This window comes from Oncorhynchus clarkii, chromosome 7 (genome assembly GCF_045791955.1).
Source record: "Oncorhynchus clarkii lewisi isolate Uvic-CL-2024 chromosome 7, UVic_Ocla_1.0, whole genome shotgun sequence".
In the NCBI taxonomy this organism is placed as follows: Eukaryota; Metazoa; Chordata; class Actinopteri; order Salmoniformes; family Salmonidae; genus Oncorhynchus; species Oncorhynchus clarkii.
This window is the reverse complement of record NC_092153.1, coordinates 47,972,071-47,992,899: the sequence shown is the minus strand read 5'-3', so window position 1 is coordinate 47,992,899 and position 20,829 is coordinate 47,972,071. Positions and strand designations below refer to the sequence as shown.

The following is a 20,829-nucleotide window of genomic DNA, read 5'->3' as shown; positions in this document are numbered from 1 at the left end:
TACATACACCTTGGCCAAATACATTTAAACTCAGTTTTTCACCATTCAACCCTAGTATAAAATCCCTGTCTTAGGTCAGCTAGAATCAACACTTTATTTTATGAATGTGAAATGTCAGCATAATAGTATAGAGAATGATTTATTTCAGCTTTTATTTATTTCATCACATTCCCAGTGGGTCAGAAGTTTACATACACTCATTTAGTATTTGGTAGCATTGCCTTTAAATTGTTTAACTTGGTCCAACGGTTCGGGTAGCCATCCACAAGCTTCCCACAATAAGTTGGGTGAATTTTGGCCCATTCCTCCTGACAGAGCTGGTGTAACCGAGTCAGGTTTGTAGGCTTCCTTGCTCACACACACTTTTTTAGTTCTGCCCACAAACTTTCTATAGGATTGAGGTCAGGGCTTTGTGATGGCCACTCCAATACAATGACTTTGTTGTCCTTAAGCCATTTTACAACAACTTTGGAAATATGCTTGGGGTCATTGTCCATTTGGAAGACCCATTTGCTAGCAAGCTTTACCTTCCTGACTGATGTCTTGAAATGTTGCTTCAATATATCCACATAATTGTCCTTCCTCATGATGCCATCTATTTTGTGAAGTGCCCCAGTCCCTCCTGCAGCAAAGCACCCCCACGCTTCACAGTTTGGATGGTGTTCTTCGGCTTGTAAGCATCCCCCTTTTTCCTCCAAACATAACGATGGTCATTATGGCCAAATATTTATATTTTTGTTTCATCAGACCAGAGGACATTTCTCCAAAAAGTACAATCTTTGTCCCCATGTGCAGTTACAAACCGTAGTCTGGCTTTGTTATGGCGGTTTTGGAGCAGTGGCTTCTTCCCTGCTGAGCGGCCTTTCAGGTTATGTCGATATAGGACTCGTTTTACTGTGGATATAGATACTTTTGTACCTGTTTCCTCCAGTATCTTTACAAGGTCCTTTGCTGTTGATCTGGGATTGACTTGCACTTTTCACACCAAAGTACGTTCATCTCTAGGAGACAGAACACATCTCCCTCCTGAGCGGTATGACGGCTGCGTGGTCCCATGGTGTTTATACTTACGTACTAATGTTTGTACAGATGAACGTGGTACCTTCAGGCATTTGGAAATTTCTCCCGTGAATGAATCATACTTGTGGAGGTCTACACATTTTTTTCTGAGTTCTTGGCTGATTTCTTTTGATTTTCCCATGATGTCAAGCAAAGAGGCACTGAGTTTGAAGGTAGGCCTTGAAATACATACACAGGTACACCTCCAATTAACTGAAATTATGTCAATTAGCCTATCAGAAGCTTCTAAAGCCATGACAGCATTTTCTGAAATTTTCAAAGCTGATTAAAGGCACAGTCAACTTAGTGTATGTAAACTTCTAACACACTGGAATTGTGATACAGTGAGTTAAGTGAAATAATCTGTCTGTTAACAATTGTTGGAAATATGACTTGTATCATGCACAAAGTAGATGTTCTAACCAACTTGCTAAAACTATAGCTTGTTAACAAGACATTTGTGGAGTGGTTGAAAAACGAGTTTTAATGACTCCAACCTAAGTGTATGTAAACTTCCGACTTCAACTGTATCCTGTTTGACAGGAAGTTTCACATATCGCTGAATTAGAACTGTCACAAATCTGACAGAAAGTGCTTAGAGACAACAAGTGAGAACACTACACAGCCTATTTTGAGGGGCCGACGGATGATACATAGGGAGAGGCACTGAAAGTGATGCATAGTGATGGTCAGTTTTACAGGAACCTGCTGGACTGTTACATTGAAGTGGGTGTTATACCAACAGACAAGCAGCTTGTCTTTAATGGTAACGGTTAAGACCGAACCTATGGGCTTTCTCTCCTGTTTGAGGTTGAGTGAGATGATTGAATGTTCCTTAGCCACCATGAGAGGTGAACTGTCGGGAAAACAACAAATACTTACTTACTCTGTAGGCCAAGCAAGCAGGACAGTGTCACAATTGTGTGTCTGTCTGTCGAGGGGGCCACTAGGCTCACAACACACACACACACACACACACACACACACACACACACACACACACACACACACACACACACACACACACACACACACACACACACACACACACACACACACACACACACACACACACCCCGTCTCTTTCCAAAATAGGGCAGTAAATCTCCTGTGAGATGCCAGCATAGGCAGTCCCTCCAGGCAGAGTTTCACAACTTTACCCAGGATAGAACTCTGGAGCACTTTCTTAGTGCTCCGCATGGTCAACGTTACACCATACGACCGTCATAGCATAGCAATTCAACTAGAAAGAGTGTCTCGCTAGTATTCTTGGTCATAACTAAACTTGCACTCAAACAAACATTGACAATTCGGCGAGGGACAGTGTGATGCCAGCTTGACATCCTCATGGTGGTAAATTAAATGTGTACTCACAGGTAGAGGGAAGCGATCTGAGACACAGCCGGTCCTAGATCAGGGATGGACGTCAGCTCATTATGGTCCAGGCGCCTGAGGGGAACAGAGGCAGTGATGTTAGAGAACAGAATGGATGGAGAGGAGAAAGTAACAGAACACTGTATTGAGATAACACTGCTGTGAATTGACTGACCAAGTTGTATTTGGAAGTGAACTTGAGGACATGAGGTGGCCTCACAGTGTCGTAGTCTAATAAGGAAGTGGATCAACATGGTGGCAGAGTGCATCTGAATCATTCATATAGAACAGAATTGCTTGCGCGTAAAAACATGGATGGATGAAGCCGTGTCAGGCTAGAGTGGGCGCTTGGGCTCTGACAGGTGTCAGTGTCTGTGGCCTCCCTGCCTGGGTTGAAGATAGACCCTCTTGAGCATATCAGATATTCACAAGCCAGGTTTTGGCCTGCGTGGTGTCGGTAGATGGAGAAAGCTTAATATCCTCAATTGGACTTATTTTAAGACAACACATCCAAGGATAAGATAATGTATGTGACTGAGAATAAATGTACCATATATCAGTAAGGGGCCTGACTATTATGGTGAGAGTAAGTGATTGTGTGAGATGCCGATCTACTGCAGTGTTTGTTCAGGGTACTGTCCAGTAAGAACATCATTGATGCCCCCTCTAACGCTAGCATTGGGAAGCCTGCTAGGCCTATCGCTAAAATAAATCATTTTATTAGCCTAAACACACAACACTGCAGACATGCGCACGCACACTAGGAAGTGAAGGTGAAGCACATTGTGAGGATTTTTTTTTTGTGTATTTAAAAAAAATCTTTATTTAACTAGGCCAGTCAGGTAAGAACAAATTCTTATTTACAATGACAGCCTACCGGGGAACAGTGGGTTAACTGCCTTGTTCAGGGGCAGAACGACAGATTTTTACCTTGTCTGCTCGGGAAATCGATCCAGAAACCTTTCGGTTACTGGCCCAACGCTTTAACCACTCAGCTACCTGCCGCCCCAATGCATTCATAGATTAGTTGTCTGCTTGCCAATCGATCCTATTCTGTTCTGAATGACAGCCATTGAAAAGGCTGAGCCCAGTCCCCACACACACAGCCAAGGGGAACTTCTGGTTGAGAGAAGATGAACACACACACACAGACAGTGACAGAGAGGTACTTACAGCTCTCGTAGGTTTGGGAGGTTTGAGAAGACTCCGACATCAATGGCTGTCAACTTGTTGTGGCCAAGATTTCTGAGGAACAAAACAAGCTGATTAGTCTTGTCGACACACACCACCAGAACCTTCATTTCCTGTGTTTTTTGAACTGTGCCACCTCCCTATAACATTGTGACAACCCTGTATTCCCATTTTAGATCTGTTTCAGGGGTTCCCAATCAATATTGTGTCTGGCTTGGTTTACACCAGGGGCAAGCAACTGGCGGCTCTCAGATCAATATAAAAACAAAAAACTAAATAAGAATATTTGAAACTCAGTCGAGGTCTCAACTCACTGTTGCAAGTTAAAATAGAATACAAGGTGCAATTTCAAAATGTGGTTGTCCATCAGCAGTTTTTTAAAAATGTGTATCTAAGTGTCTGATAGCTGACATAGACTAATTGAGCAACTATTTTTTACATTGGTAAATTAGTCTCGTGGGCAGCTGTCGAATTACCGGCCGGCCCCATTGATTTTGTTCGTCAGTCTCACTCAGATATAATTAAAACTGCAAACATTTCTTTCCACCCTATGGCAAAATGTGTACAATTGCATCAAACCTGCTTTAAAACTGCAACATTTTCTCTGTACCCCATGGCAAAATGTGTACAATTGCACACAATTAACTTTGCACATGCGGGTATGCAGACCCGCAAGCAACTGCGGCCTCTCATGTTGACTTCAGATTTTTTTGTGGCCCCCACCCCCTTCAAAGTTGCCCATCCCTGGTTTACACAATGTAGCCCACAGCCATCAATCTGTGTACAAGTCAATTTTCAGTTTAGAGTAACCATGCATTAAATAGCCACCACCTCACTGGCACGGTGATTAACATCAAATAGTGATTTGTTCAGAGATAGTGTTACCAGTAGCCGGTTAACCCAGAAATAATATTTTGCCTAATTTGGTCAGATGCTTGATTAGGGTTCTGGTGATAAGCGTGTTAGAAATGGAGATTTCTAAGTCTTCACCCTCGCAAAGGATGGTGACAGATTCTACGGTAGCCTATCAGTTATGTTTACGTAGATCTGTCCACGAGAGATTACTAATAGCCAGACAAGAGTTCATCAAACTGTAGAAAATCCTGTGAGCCAAATACACTCATAGACAAAATGTCTCTCACAAACAAATGGCCGTACATATACACACACACGTTGCATCTCCTACTTCTTGTCAGCAGACAGTGGGGGCTGCAGTCTACTAGGGAAAGCAGTGTTTCAGTGAGGTCTGCTCTGAGACAAAAGGAGCCCACAGCCCTGGCTGCCTCCAGACATGAGAGATGGGCTAGGAATGTTTCACAAGCCTGTGGAGAGATGGCTGCTTGTTCCCAGAGTCTGGGGACAGATTTACCTGACGCACCACATTCCTGCTGCTTCCTCTGGTGGCAGGCAGCCTGCACAGCCTCAGCAGACCGCTTTGCTCTAAACAGGGTCTGGGAGACCTGCTCTTTCCAACACACTTTCACTACAGGTTGCCACAGGGTACGAGGTTAAACGAACCCATCAGACTTGAGAGAAAATTGGAATGATAATTAAAAGGCATTCTTCAAATAGTCACAGGTCCCACGTTGCACAGCTGCCTCCCTTTCCAGCTTTCTGCCTCTTTTACCTCTCTCTCTATTCTAACACAAGTCCTGCTCTCTAGCTCCCTCTCCCAGTGTCTGTGGAGATAAGTTTCTCTCTCTACAGTAGGTGTGTGTGAGGAAATAAATGGTAGCGTGTGCCCCGCAGGCAGAGCTCTGACAGGGCAGTTCATTGGCTGATCATTGGCTGGGCCCTCCTGCCACCATTGTGCCAGATTGCAAAATTGCTGTCCCTGCTACAGGAGGCAATTACCTCATTATACTGAAGCAAAGTGAAAAATCCCAGGGTTTTCTCCGCCAGGCTGGGCCGGCCGGGGCTCCGAATATAACTGAGAACACCGCCGCAGGGCAGCGAGCAACACCGAAAATCAGCGCCTTTAACAAGGCCCTGGTTGGTACAAACGGAGGATAATGAAGCTTAGGCCTAACTGGAGGGCTCCTCATTACAAACAACCAATAAAACAACAACTTAGAGAGGAAGGCTGCTGTCATGCCCCCTAAAAACAGGTTTCAGGTGTTATGGGGGTATAGGATACTACAGAAATGTAAAATATGTAATTGTTTGCGGTTGTCCATTTAGAGTAGAGTGAAGAAGGAAGGTCACATTTGAGAACAAAAACCTGCCGTACTGGTGCCGGAGGGCCACAATAACAAACTGTGTGTGTGTGTGTGTGTATTCCCAGTATACCGATAGGCCAAGGGGGAGTGTTTATGCAACTTCAGAATTGTGTTCTCTTTATTGTGCTTCATTTTCTTGTTATCTGATCAGATAACTTTCACTGTGTTTTAACACCTACTGTATGAGCAGCCGGTGATAATGCCAACGTTTCCTTCTCCTCTACAGTCACGAGTAGAGGGGGTGGGGTTTCACCCCAATGACAGGAGCTAATGCTCTCCAGAGCCTGCCATACCATAGCAGCAAAACAGAGTGGAAGGCTAGGGGGCAGAAAAAGGTCCTAAAGCAACTCAGCAAACAGATCTAGAGATTAAAAAGTAAGGGTGTGTAAGGGCTGATTTTCTTAGACATTTAAAAAAAAAATATCCTCAATTATCTACGTGGTCAATTTAACAGTCTAAAAACACATTTTGAAAGCTAAGATAAATCTGAGTGTGGCGAACACTATAAATATAGTCCTCTGCTAAAACTCAGGAATGGTGCATTCCACTGCATGGCACTGTTTATCTAAATGAGCAGGCTTGTTTAACATTAGTCAGCATGATCAAGACCACAGCCCAACGTACTTAGCAAGGTAATTCATGCCTAGCTTTCAACGAAATACTGAAAGACTTGGCCTGCTCTAGTCTAGTGTAGCCAAGTCCTGGCCTTAGGACTCGCCGAGGTTCTTACCCTCATCGCCACAAGTCAGCCAACGACCCCTGCATTAAACCAGACCCAGCTCCTATCCACCTAAAGCATTTAACGACTTGTCTAATTACAGTGGGGCTCTGGGGTGGTGCAGCGGTCTAAGGCACTGCTTCTCAGTGCAGGCGGTGTCACTACAGTCCCTGGACCGAATCCAGGCTGTAGCACATCCGGCCGTGATTGGGAGTCCCATAGGGCGGTGCACAATTGGCCCAGCGTCGTCCGTGTTTGGCCGGGGTAGGCCGTCGTGGTAAATAAGTTTTTTTCTTGACTGACTTGCCTAGTTAAATAAAAACATATCAAAAAAATATATACACAGTGAATTTGGAAATCACTCAGATCCATTGACTTTTTCCACATATTGTTACGTTACAGCCTTATTCTGAAAAAAGTATTAAATCGCCCCCCCCCCCCCCCCCCCATCATCAATCTACACACAATACCCCATAATGACAAAGTAAAAACAGGTTTGTAGAGGTATAAATGTATAAAAATGGAAATATCACATTAGCATAATAACCTTTGCCAGCAATTACAGCCTCAAGTCTTGTTGGGTATGACGCTATAAGCTTGGCACACCTGTATTTGGGGACTTTCTTCCATTCTTCTTTGCAGATCCTCTCAAGCTCTGTCAGGTTGGATGGGGAGCGTTGCAGCACAGCTATTTTCAGGTCTCTCCAGAGATGTTCGATCGGGCATTCAGAGACTTAGCCAAGACAACACAGGAGTGGCTTCTGGACATGTGCTTAGGGTCGTTGTCCTGTTGGAAGGTGAGCCTTCACCCCAGTCTGAGGACCTGAGCACTCTGGACCTCTGTACTTTTCTCCGTTCATCTTTACCTCGATTCTGACTAGTCTCCCAGTCCCTGAAAAACATCCCCACAGCATCATGCTGCCACCACCATGCTTCACCGTAGGGATGTTGCCAGGTTTCCTCCAGAAGTGACACTTGGCATTCAGGCCAAATAGTTCAATCTTGGCTTCATCAGACCAGATAATCTTGTTTATCATGGTCTGAGAGTCCTTTAGGTGCCTGTTGGCGAACTCGTATGCCTTTTATTGAGGAGGGGCTTACGTATTGCCACTCTACCGTAATGGCCCGATTGGTGGACTGCTGTTAAGATGATTGTCCTTCTGGAAGGTTCTCACATCACCACAGAGGAAGTCTGTAGCTATGTCAGAGTGACCATCAGGTTCTCGTTCAACTCCCTGACCAAGGCCCTTCTCCCCTGATTGATGTTTGGCTGGGCAGCCAGCTCTAGGAAATCTTGGTGGTTCCAAAATTCTTCCATTTAAGAATGATGGAAGCTACTGTGTTCTTGGGGACCTTCAATGCTGCAGACATTGTTTGGTACCCTTCCTCAGATCTGTGCTTCTACACAATCCTGTCTCGGAGGTCTACGGACAATTTCTTCGACCTCGTGGCTTGGTTTTTGCTTTGATATGCACTGTCAACTGTGGGACCTTTTATAGACAGGTGTTTGCCTTTCCAAATCATGTCCAATCAGTTGAATTTACCTCAGGTTGACTCCAATCAAGTTGTAGAAACATGAAGAATGATCAATGGAAACAGGATGTCTCGAAGATCAATTTAGAGTCTCATAGCAAAGGGTCTGAATACTTATTTAAATACGTTTTTTGTTTTATATACATTTGCAAAATAAATATTTAAAAAAAACTGTTTTACCTATGTCATTATGGGGTTTTGTGTGTAGATTGATGAGATTTTGTAAAAATTAAATCCATTTTAGAATAAGGCTGTAATGTAACAATGTATAAAAAGTCAAGGGATCTGAATACTTTTTGAATGTATTGTACACACTGGGCCTGGCCAATTTAGCCACTGCCACTTCCCAGTTCACCTGTTGCCCTGAAACACAGTCTACTCTAGAGAGCTCAGATCAAATCAATAGCAACACAGTTTGGCAGAGCTCGGAAGGGTAGAGGTCAGCTATAGCAACATTAGCTTAGCCACTCTGAGACACCATTAAAAGCGGCAATAAAACTATAAATCCTGTGTGACAAAGTACACTGACCTGCCTCGAAAACCTCTGAAAATACTTTAAGACTCCCATCGCACTAGACTTAAACCATTACACTACTACACCGTTGGAGCAACAGAAACCCATCATTATTACCTAAACAAAATAGAGAAAAATCCTTATTTTGTATTCTGTCAAATAATAAATATAGGTTCAATTAAATAAAAAGCAGTGGAATGATATAATTTCTTATGACAATGCCCTCATAATCCAAGGCAGAATGCGGAAGTGAAGGGGGGTTGGGTTTGTAGACTGGAATCGTCTTTATCTACCCATCTCTATTGCTGATAAGATGAGTGTGAACTTCGCTCTTTGGAAGTGTGAAGTGATGTCAGCGATAGGGCCTTTATGGTGCAGCTGGGAAACGGCAGAGCTTTAATGTGGTCCGTTTTCAAACAGCCATAAAATAGTTAAAGAATAACCTTCTGTTTGTGGAGGAGCTAGGAGAAGAGAGCTCCCATAGGCCAAACAGAGGGCAAGCCAGACGGAGGCGTAGAGAGCCCCCCCCCCCCCCCCCCCCCGTGTACACAGGAGTAATACCAACACCACCCCACCATTTTAGACTTCAGCAAAACATAGGCAAGAGAGAGAGGGACAAGACAGTGAAAGCAGCCACAAACATTTAAAAAGTTATTTAAAAAGTGGCACAGTATGCCTGCGTAGTATCTACGGTCACAACTCAGCCTGGTGCAAACACCTACTAGATGTGTTAAATGTGCTGTAGTCGGCACATCTCTACAGAGCACATTTGAGAGCAGCAGATATGTGGGCTGATGGGATCAGCATATTTCATTGCATTGCAGATTTTCCGGCAGCAAAAAAGGTCTGCTAGCTAGGCTACAGCCTGTGAGCAAAGTTAAGTCAGAGGGAGAATGTCTCTGTTTTCACACATCTTGGAGCCATGGAGGGCCTTTCCCAGGGTGCTCTTGGTTAGGTACGGAGAGGGCAGTCCAAACAAACAGAGGGGGCATGGGGCTGCAGCACGGTCCACACTAGCATGAACTCAGGCCCGGAGATGCCAGCCAAGACGCATGAGGGGGGAGCACACAGCACACACATAGTCTCATGCGCACACACACACACACAGACTGGAGTTTTATAGCAAATCCTAATGTGTTATATGGTCACCAGACTCCAAAAAGGAAATTAGCCTTACCAATTAATCTGAAAGATCATAAGTCACATTTTGAGGGGGTATTGTTTCAGTTCCCTTTCCACAGGCCGCTGATCGTATGTACTGTACTTCAAAGTACAATGACTGATCATTAGAATACGGACTTCCCCTGCCTAATGTTTATTATTCTTGCAAACAGAAACTATCTGCACTAATTACACCATCATCCATGGAGAGAGAATGGGGCCAAATACTGGGCCAAACTTTAGAAATTAGGTTATGTAGGCCTGTGTGTGTGGATGTATGTGTAGGTACTGAACCCCTCTGTTTCCTACTAAATCAGTGGACACAGGCCATTGCCGGTTTTTTGAAAGGCAAGAATGCTCTTGGTTGCCAGACAGCCAGTTTTGGGGGTTCTCCACTTCGCAGTACCAAGTAACTTTTTTTTTTCCTAATGTCTCCTCCAAATGTCCTAACTCTTACCAGATGTACAGAATTCACAGATGATTCATCTATCAAACCCACTTTGTAGACAGCGGCTTAAACAAAAAGAAAAAACAACTTGGCGCCCCAGTGTGTCTTAACAAAATGGTCATCTTTTCTGTCGACTCGATTTGTGTGGAATGACTTCTGGCAGTAGCCATTCAATTACGGTGAACGCTGCAATGAGCTCACTTCATAACTTCATCAAAATGTAAACTTTTATCTATAGTTATAAAAGGAATTCTTTACTCGCTTATTGCTGCTAATTCTTTTCTGTCTAAAGCTATGTATACATGCATACCGGAGGCAGGTAGCCTAGTGTTGGGCCAGTAACTGAAAAGTGTCTGGTTCGAATCCCCGAGCCAACTAGGTGAAAAATTTGTCGATGTGCACTTGAGCAAGACACTCCTGTAAATCGCTCTGGATAACAGTGTTTGCTCAAATGTAAACCGTAGTCTAAAAGTTGACATTTACAATAAATGAATGAGATACTTTCCCAAGCAAGCACTGATTATGTATTGTGTATCTACCATAAATATCAAACATTCACACTAAGGGGGAAATCATTATTTTTTGGGGGGGCAACGATAAAATCAGAGCACTATCGATATAATCTTAAACCCAGGAAATAATGACAATCCTGTTGCTTTATAAAACTCAGCCTAGGGACATTACAGTCACAAGACTCAAGAATCCATGACAAACCAATTCAGCAAAACCACTCTTAACACCACAAGATTACAAAACTGCTTAGTAAGAATTGCCATTGAAACCACAAGGGCGTCAGTCCTACGGTCAGTGTACACTGTGGATATGTCTACATTGGGTGAAGGAAATGGAGGAAACCAGTCTGGCTTTTACTTTTATTTCATTAGGGCAGTTTTATCAGCCATCTTTCATTCCTTCATTCATACCACATGGCTGATAATGCATGGTAACCATGGATAGACACACAATGGCAACAATGTTGATTACCAGAAAACAGCTCTCTCCTCAACGTGTTATTGGTGTTTATTTGCATGTTAGTTGTGGTTTGTTTCGGTCAGACCACTGAACTTTTACCCAATGGAACCCGACATGAACCAGACCGTGACAAAACATTTCCACCCCAACACCCCCTCGGTACACCCCCTCGGGCCAGGTGATCTGCACCCTGGACCAGAGGAACCACCAGACCAGAGCCTGTCATGAAACCACCAAATCAAACCCATTTCCCGTGGGCAAAAGCAACCTCTGGGGGTGTTCACCAATACCACTGGATTAAGTGATTGAGTGCGCAGGTGTATAACGCAGTAACAGAACGTTTGTCAAAAATCGAAGAGGCAGTGCATGGTTGGTTGTTGGTCGGGCTTGACATTTCTTTCCACTCAGGAAAAGCTTTCTTGTAAAGGGATCAATCCAGAGACTGGATCTCTGTTAGAGTGAATCTAGCTAGGTGACACTGTAGACCACAGCACAGGAAATAACAGACAAAGCAGAAAATATTTCTTTCAGACACTGCTTTCTCTCTACATCCAACCATATCGATCAAAGTCAACGTTAATAATGTTGATGCTTTAATTTACTTGTAAAACCGATTACATGGATGGCACTGCAGACAAAGACACTCTTTACACACATTACGGTGACCACAAACAAGATAAACCACCACAGAGAGATTATCTGACTTAGTGAGAGATAGCCTGCACTGGATATCATTAGGCCATTCTTCAAATCAGAAGACTACGAATGTACTAACGTAGGGACCCATCTGGGTGATTTGTTAACAGCCTTATGAGCATGAAAAATCACCAATGTTTAATAAAAGGCAACAGCAAAAATACAGAATACATTTGAAAATCTCAATTTGTTTAGAATTACTCTATTACATCTATCTATATATCCAGTTGAATTCAAGTTTACATACACCTTGGACGAATACATTTAAACTCAGGTTTTTACCATTCCTGACATTCATCCTAGTAAAAATTCCCTGTCTTAGGTCAGTTAGGGTGGCCATTTTATTTTAAGAAGGTGAAATGTCAGAATAATAGTAGAGGGAATGATTTATTTCAGCTTTTATTACTTTCATCACATTCCCAGTGGGTCAGAAGTTTATAAACACTCAATTCGTATTTGGTAGCATTGCCTTTAAATTGTTTAACTTGGGACAAGTGTTTCAGGTAGCCCTTCCACAAGCTTCCCACAATAAACTGGGTGAATTTTGGCCAAAGTAGATGTCCTAACCGACTTGCCAAAACTATAGTTTGTTAATAAGAATGTTGTGGAGTGGTTGGAAAACAAGTTTTAATGACTCCAACCTAAGTGTATGTAAACTTCAGACTTCAACTTGTATAACACACATGCATATATATATACATATACACACACACACACACACACACACACACACACACACACACACACACACACACATACATACATACATATATACACAAGTATGTGGACTAGAGGGCGACCGATTAATCGGCATGGCCGATATCGGCCGATATCAAGTTGTCATAAAAATCGGTAATCGGCCTTTTTGGATGCCGATTAGGGCCGATTACATTGCAATCCACGAGGAAACTGCGTGGCAGGCTGACCACCTGTTACACGAGTGCAGCGTCAAAAGGACCTTGTGGCTGCAAGGAGCCAAGATAAGTCGCTAGCTAGCATTTTAATTATCTTATAAAAAACAATCAATACTCACTAGTTAACCTAGTAATATTTTCAACCATGTGAAGTTAACTAGCTTGTCCTTCATTGCATATAATCCCTGCGGTGCCTGTTCATTTATCATCGAATCACAGCCTACTTTAACTTTGGCAAACGGGTGATGATTTAACAAAAGTGCATTCACGAAAAAATGCACAATCGTTGTACAAATGTACCTAACCATAAACATCAATGCCTTTACACAGTATATCAATACACAGAAGTATTTGCAACAGTTTGGGCCGCCTGGCTTGTTGCGAACTGTGTGACCGTAATTAATTTGCCAGAATTTTACGTAATTATGACATAACATTGAAGGTTGTGCAATGTAACAGCAATATATAAACTTATGATTGCCACCCATTCTATAAAATACAGAATGGTTCCGTATTTCACTGAAAGAATAAACATTTTGTTTTCAAAATTATAGTTTCCAGATTTGACCATAATAATGACCAAAGGCTTGTATTTCCGTGTTTATTATAATTAAGTCTATGATTTGATATTTGATAGAGCAGTCTGACTGAGCGGTGGTAGGCAGCAGCAGGCTCGTAAGCGTTCATTCAAACAGCACTTTCCTGCGTTTGCCAGCAGCTCTTAGCAATGCTTGATGCGCATCGGCTGGTGATGTAAAGCCATTGGACTCTGGAGCAGGGGAAACCCCCAAGCTTCACCATCTTGCAGTCCGACGGACGAATCTGGGTTTGGAGGATACTAGGAGAACGCTACCTGCCCCATATTGCCATTTAACATATCCTGGATGGTCACATACTCCAATCCCCCCCCCCCCATCTAATTCTCTCAATCGCCTCAAAATATCTCAACTCATCATGAGGGGCCGTAGTGGCTCCCCGGTCTGCGTACCCACATCCATACCCACACATGCAGTCAGAGCCTGCACTAGCCTTTTTGGGGCCCAAAGTGAAAATCTGTTGGCCTCCAAACTTGCGAGCAAAAGATTTTAGCGGCCACCCATTTGACAGCAGAAAGAAAAAAATACATTTTAGAGTTAGTTTCCTGCAATTCTACACATTTTGCACACATAATCTTTGAGGTGTAGAGAAAATGTTAACGTTTTAAAATACGTTTTCTGCTATTTTGCCTTGGGGTGGAAAGAATTGTTTGCAGTTTTAATATATCTGAATGAAGGTGAATAACACAATCAATGGGTCGGTAATTCAACCATGATTACTACAAGTTTAGATAAAAGACTTTGTTTTGACTTTTCAAAATTGTTAGCTGGCATGGGCTAATTGAGTGACTGTCAGTGCCTGACATAATGGGAAAAATTGCTGATGCACAACGAAATTTCTAAATTGCACCTTGTGTATTCTACTATTCGAACTCTGAAGTAAATGGAGCCTGCGACAGTTATTTTTTTTCATCTTTGTAAATCGATCCACAAGCCTACAAAAGGGGGACCGCCAATTGCCCATCCCTGCTCTAGCTGAATATGCCAACACCCGCTTGTTTCCTACTATCCCCATCAAGGTTGAATGTCACAGGGGAGCTGTAAAAACAGGGCAGAACATGGAAACTATTTTGACAACTGGAAGGCATTAAGGCTTGATTTTTCACACAGGCCGTGTCCAGAGTTTCCTCAGAAAACTCCCTCTTACTGACGGATATACTGCAGACAAGCACCCAGTCTCTGCCCTGTCTCCCCCTTACAAAACCAAGCTACTGTAGGAGTTGTCAGCACTATACTCACAATATATAGGCACATATAAAGATAACGACCACAGCAACACGAGGTCACCATTTTTTTCCATTAGCAGTACATGAAGAGAATGTGAGAAAAACAATTATCTTAGTTTTTTTTATACATTTCAAGATATTTTAAATAATAGCCTATAGATTTCTTACTGATACTGTTATCTGGGGTCTCAGCAATTTTGAAAACTCAAGCCACCATGACAAGCTGACACTTGTCCATCGTGTCCTAACCAACACTGAGGGCATTTTAGCATTCTTCAACAGAAGAGCCAGTTCAGAGCTACAGCAGCTCACAGTGAGAGTGGACCAAGCCTGTTTTTATAGACATCCAACAGTAATGTCCGCTCAGCCTCCACATTGCCTGATGACCGACCGATCCTGCTGCTAGCTTCCACACAAGCAAGGGCTAAACATAACAGGGACACTTTATTCCCCCCACTAATTCACTTGGCGTAGGGTCCCGGAGGTTCAGAGAGACAAACACATTTGGTGTGAAACCCAGCATGGACAGGACACTCACCAAAAACCAAAAAAAGGCCAATCAACAATCACTATGTCTTATGGCTCACGCCATTGAAAAATGATTAAGATTGAGGATTAAGGTATTTGTTGATCAGAAATGTTAACATTTAATCCTCTTCATCCTTATGTGATTCATTCAACATGTCTCTGCGTACCTTCCTCCAGACCAAACCATGGGGCATATATTCGTTTGATCCTAAAATACAGAGAGGTAGCTCCAGCCGACAAGCGATCGCCAACCCTCTCCCGACACAATGTGTGCAGTAAACAGGCACCAGATATCACACAACAATGTTTGCATTTAGACATTTCAGATGAGAAACTTGTCCCACCTGCCCAGCTGTGTGTTGTGTTTTTTGTGTAGCTGTTTAAGCACTGAATACCATTACCTACATATGAGTTTTATGTTTTGCCATAAACAGCACTTGCACATGGCTAAGGAGTGTTTAAGGGCAATAAGGCACCCTGGACACAGGCATCATTATTAAAGTTAAGGACTTAAAAAAAAGTTGCATTCGTCACTTCCCAGGGGAAGTCAAACTGCCGCACACAGGAACCTGGGAAGTCCAGAGGCCTTTGCTCTTTAACCCCCCAGCAGAAAAAAAGCCTGTTGTACAAAGAGTCCCTCGCTCTAAAATGGACCATTTGGTGATTTAGGTAAAACATTCCTGTTAATTAAACAGTTGAATTGTCCTTGAGGATTCACATTTGTCCAGGTCTCTCTTGAAAAATAGATGTTCATCTCAAGAGTCTAACCTGGTTAAATAAAGGTTAAATAAAACAATTGCCATTGAAACTGTGGTCACACTGCTGGTTGAGCCAAAATGATGATTGAGAAAAAGAAAGCTGTCTTGTCTATAAAAAAAAAAACTAAAAAAAAACATGGTGGGTCATTTAATGGGATGAGGACTGAAATGTTCTCAGTTTAAAAAAGAAAAACTCAACTGGCTCACTTCCTAAACGAACGTGCAGACAGTGTCCCCATTGTGGCAAACATTCTCTTGATAATCCATGCCTAATTTACAAGAAATCCAATTTGTGGGCCATGGCCACAAAACCAAATAGAAGATTAAGGGCTAATATGTGTCATAGATCTAATTGAATGAAGTGATGTTTAGACACAATGAAGAGTTTAAATCCAATGAGATTTAGTCAGTCAATTTCTCTGAAATGTTTTGCCCATATAACTAAGGAGATAGTTTTGATTGACTGTTTTGGTAGTCGAAAAAGTTCACATCTGAATTTGTATCTACTCTTTAATCATATATTTCTAATTGGCATCATGTAGGCCTAGTTATAGTTTAAGTTATGAAGGTGATTTAGGCTATTTCCTCTCAAATGAATATATTTCTGGTCACCTTTGAAGTTGTGTACACAGGTTGGGAGTAAGAGTAAGTCTATTAAAGAGTTTTAACAAATTAAAGCAACTTGTTAAGCAGTTTCAGATTCCTTGCAAATGACAAAAATCTAGAGACATTTAGTAGGCTGTAACCCTATACCATAGTGTGATAATGGTCAAACAGTAATTATTGTTTTGACATTATCCATAGTTGTCCATCGGGATGGACGTCTGGCATTTTGGCCAATTGCTAGATGGACTAGTCCATTTTTAGCCCAGCTGTCTAACGTGGGCTTTTTTGCAGAAAGATTATCATTATCCAGCACAAAATATGGGCCCCAAGGAAAATATTGGGCCGGTGTGGGGGCCTCAAGGAAGAAATTGGGGCAGGTGTGGTCCCAGTTCGCCCCTGTAGTCCACGAATAAATAGCCTATTAGGTTATGGTGTTCTGCAATGCTTTACATGTGAGGCATAGGCTACAAAATAATAAGACAACCATGCAATCAAGAACATTTCCACACCATAAATTGATACATTCGCTTACGACCTTGCAACAAAGGCTCCGCGAGTTGGTGTGGACTACTTCGGCAACACTGTCTCTTATTCTGCTATGGGTTGAATCTCATGCTCATATGGGTGGTCAATTAATAAGGCGGCTGGAGGCTACTTACAGGGCAACTGTCTGAATGGGCAGGTCCAGCGGTGTATCTGTCAAATCCAAATGACTACAGTCCACAGAATCTCCAGTGCAGGTACAGTTCTGAGCACATGGTAAATCTGAACTCAAGCCGTAATTGATTAACAGTTCCAGCGATAAAACTAAATAAAAACCATAGTGAGAAACCGATCCAATTCGTCCCAGGGACGCCGCCATTTTGTATCAAGTTTAATCGCGCGCTGGCCACTGATCTCTCGTCGTATCCACAAATTGGAAATCTGGTATCGTTTTAGAGAGAGTGCGGTCTATTATATCACAAATTGCGTTGTGGTAAAATGTAGAAAAAACGAACACCTGTGGCGTGTACAACTGGTCTACTCTTCCAAATAACCGAGTCGTTTAGACGCAAATTCCCAGTCCAACTTTTGTCCAATGTGTGCTGAAATCAAAGGTGAATCACGGTTACGAAGCAAGAAGGCTACAATAAACTTGTAAAGCAGACAGAATTAAATAACATACAAGTAAATTGAACTTGTCCATAAAAGGTTGAAATGAGGATCCTTTCTTGGCAAAGCGATTAGTTTTGGGGAAACATCAATAGCCTAAAAATGCCAGAGAAAAAAACATGGCAAACATCAACAGGGGCTCTTAATTTAAGATTGCGTTCATGTCAAATATACATGTGACACACATTTTCCAAATACTAGCCTATGCGGATTGCATCGGCAGTGGCACTCCGAACAAACTCTTTAATGTATCTTCTCTTCATCGCACGCTTGGAATGTTGGCTAAAACTTTGACGGCGTTACTCTGGTACGCAAATGAAGCACTCGAAAGAGGTGAGATCGGTGCCGAAAACGAGTTATCGTTGACTTCTCGTTTATGGCGCTACAAAACACCCCAAAAAGTATACACTTTGTGCCGATTGATCCCAATTTCGCCGCTCACTCGACGGGTTAGTGTAGTTCCTAGTAAATGCTTATCAGATGCAGTCTATGGTCAGAAAACCTCGGCGTTCGGAGCCTGGTTCAGTCCCAACTTCAGACCCTATACACCATGAGTTATTTTTTTTATTGTTTTACTTAATTCTTTTCAGTCTTCGTTCCATAGTCCCACGTTGGATGCACAACAGCAATTGGGAACCTCCCATTTTCCCTTGCAATTGGCTCAAATTTGAAGAAAGGTTAAACTCCTAATCTCACTGGTTGTTGTGGATTCTACAGGCGTCGCAAACTCTGACTGCCAGTCAACCAGTCATTGACCCCACCCATGTTTCCCACCCCGGGTGTGAAACCGCACCACCTCCCTTCACTCTCACCGCGTTTTAAAGGGACAATGTCCAGGTTAAAGCTCTATAATCGTTAATGATAGCCATCCAGAAAAGATAGCTGGTAGCCTAGCGGTTAAGAGTGTTGGGTCAGTAACCGAAAGGACGCAGGTCGGATCCCAAAGCAGACAAGGGTGGAAAAATATGCCTGCCCTTGAGGAAGTTGATTAACCCCCAACAACGGCTGCTCCCCAGGTGCTGTGGACGTTGATTAAGGCATCCCTGCGCCTCTGATTCAGAGGGGTTGGGGTAAATGTGGAAGACAAATTTCGGTTTGAAGCATTTAGTTGTATCCCCTTTCCCAGAGTGAAATTTCTGTAAATATATCATTTGGATACTATGAATAATGTAGTTTTCAATCCTAAAAAAGTTAAAGTAAATCTGATGTTTTCGTACCCAAGTAACCTGGGTTGTTGCATTCAGTATGCAAACTTACAGAATAGACTAACCTGTGCCCCCACACATTGGCTCTGTACCGGTACGCTTTGTATATAGCCTCGCTACTGTTATTTTATTGCTCTTTAATTATTTGTTATTTTCATTTTTTACTTCTCTGTTTTTTACTTCACTTATGTTTCTTAAAACTGCATTGTTGGTTAAGGGCTTGTAAGTAAGCGTTTGACTGTATTCGGCGCATGTGACAAATACAATTTGATTTGAGCTTTGTTTGTTATTAACAAGTGGCATAGGGATTGTTCTATAGTAATGACTTGTTATTATACAGATATAAGTACAATTTGTATCCATTAGATGTGAAGATGTTGCTATTTTCCTAGTTTAAACACAACAAAAAGTATCTTAGTTTAAGTTGAGTTGTGACTGTGTATTCAGAAGGATCTTTACGCAAATTAGGGGTTCCCTATAATGGGTGTCATGATAGCACATAATTCTTCCCAAATGGTGAAGTCATGTCCACCCCTTGTCACAAAATGTACATCTGCAATAAATTGGTGGAGCCTTTTGGCCCTGTGAACAGTTTTTTTCCCTTCACATTTTTGCGTGGCTATGACAGGTCCTATTGATGGACTCTGTATGAGCTATTGTAATCTCTTCGTGTTAGGATAAGTCCTGAATTTTCATGCAATTAATCACTACACTGGGGACATGGATATTCACACCTGTAGCACCGCAGGCGGTCCTGTGAGTTCCTCCTTCCTTTTGGAATGAATAGTTAGAGGTATCACATTGCTTTGCATTGCATCAGAAGTGTTGGCCTAAGCATAGACAGTAGCCCACAGGTGGGGTGAGACATTAATACATTTGATTTTAAAAAGTTGAAAAGGTTTGTTGGTCAATGTTAGGCCCCACTGTATATGGATAGTCCCTTATGGACAGTCTATGTTCTATTAGCCTACCAACTGCAACATGGTTGATAATGCAACAATTTTAGAGTTGGGGCTGCAGAGGTATGATCACATTTATGCATGATGCATGATAAGACACTACAAGTCCCTGATGTTTCCTTGACTGCAACTATGGGCGGTTGAGGGCATACAATCATAGCCATCTGAAATATGTGGCTCTGCATTTTCATGTTCTTTAAACGGATATTACATTTGGATCAGGTATTTTGGGGGTCTATTTTGAGAATATTAAAGAAATGTTCAAATTAATCAGGTTGATAACAAGTATAAGGTGAATTCAGTCACATAATTATAATTTACCTTTGTCCAATGAAGGACGACATGTCATCAAAATTAAATGTTATTTATATTACAAAGAATGTAACACTCAATAGATAGCCATGGCCAAAAAATATTGGCACCCTTGCACTTTTTTTAATAAGGGAAAGGTGATAATCAGTTGTACAACTGAAGAAATTCAACTGAAATGTGTCCTCCCGTATTTAACCCAACCCTTCTGAATCATTTTGGTATCCACATACAGTACCAGTCAAAAGTTTGGACTCACCTACTCATTCAAGTCTTTCTTTCTTTTTACTATTTTCTACATTGGCTCACATCAACACCATAATCCCAGAAACCCTAGACCCACTCCAATTTGCATACCGCCCAAACAGATCCACAGATGAGGAGATTGCATGAATCAAGCCTTCATGGCCTCCAAAATCACCCGACCTTAACCCAATTGAGATGGTTTGTTGGACCGCAGAGTGAAAGTAAAGCAGCCAACAAGTGCTCAGCATATGTGGGAACCCCTTCAAGACTGTTGGAAAAGCATTCCCCATGAAGCTGGTTGAGAGAATGCCAAGAGTGTGCAAAGCTGTCATCAAGGCAAAGGGTGGCTACTTTGAAGAATCTAAAATATATTTTGATTTGTTTAATACTTTTTTGGTTACTACTTGATTCCATATGTGTTTTTTCATAGTTTTTATGTATTCAC

General features: G+C 42.2%; 1 protein-coding gene across 1 annotated transcript in view; it reads right to left on the bottom strand.

Annotated features, from left to right (window-relative positions):
- Window positions 1–17,894, bottom strand: part of LOC139413407 (leucine-rich repeats and immunoglobulin-like domains protein 1) — a 60,226-nt gene extending 42,332 nt beyond the window's left edge. The window contains exons 1-3 of the mRNA XM_071160743.1: window positions 17,173–17,894; window positions 3,607–3,678; window positions 2,434–2,508 (exon numbers count right to left, since the gene is read on the bottom strand). Coding sequence (XP_071016844.1) covers window positions 2,434–2,508; window positions 3,607–3,678; window positions 17,173–17,375 — 350 coding nt within the window. The 5' untranslated portion in view covers window positions 17,376–17,894. The remainder of the gene's footprint in view (window positions 1–2,433; window positions 2,509–3,606; window positions 3,679–17,172) is intronic.
- Window positions 17,895–20,829: the final 2,935 nt, after the last annotated feature.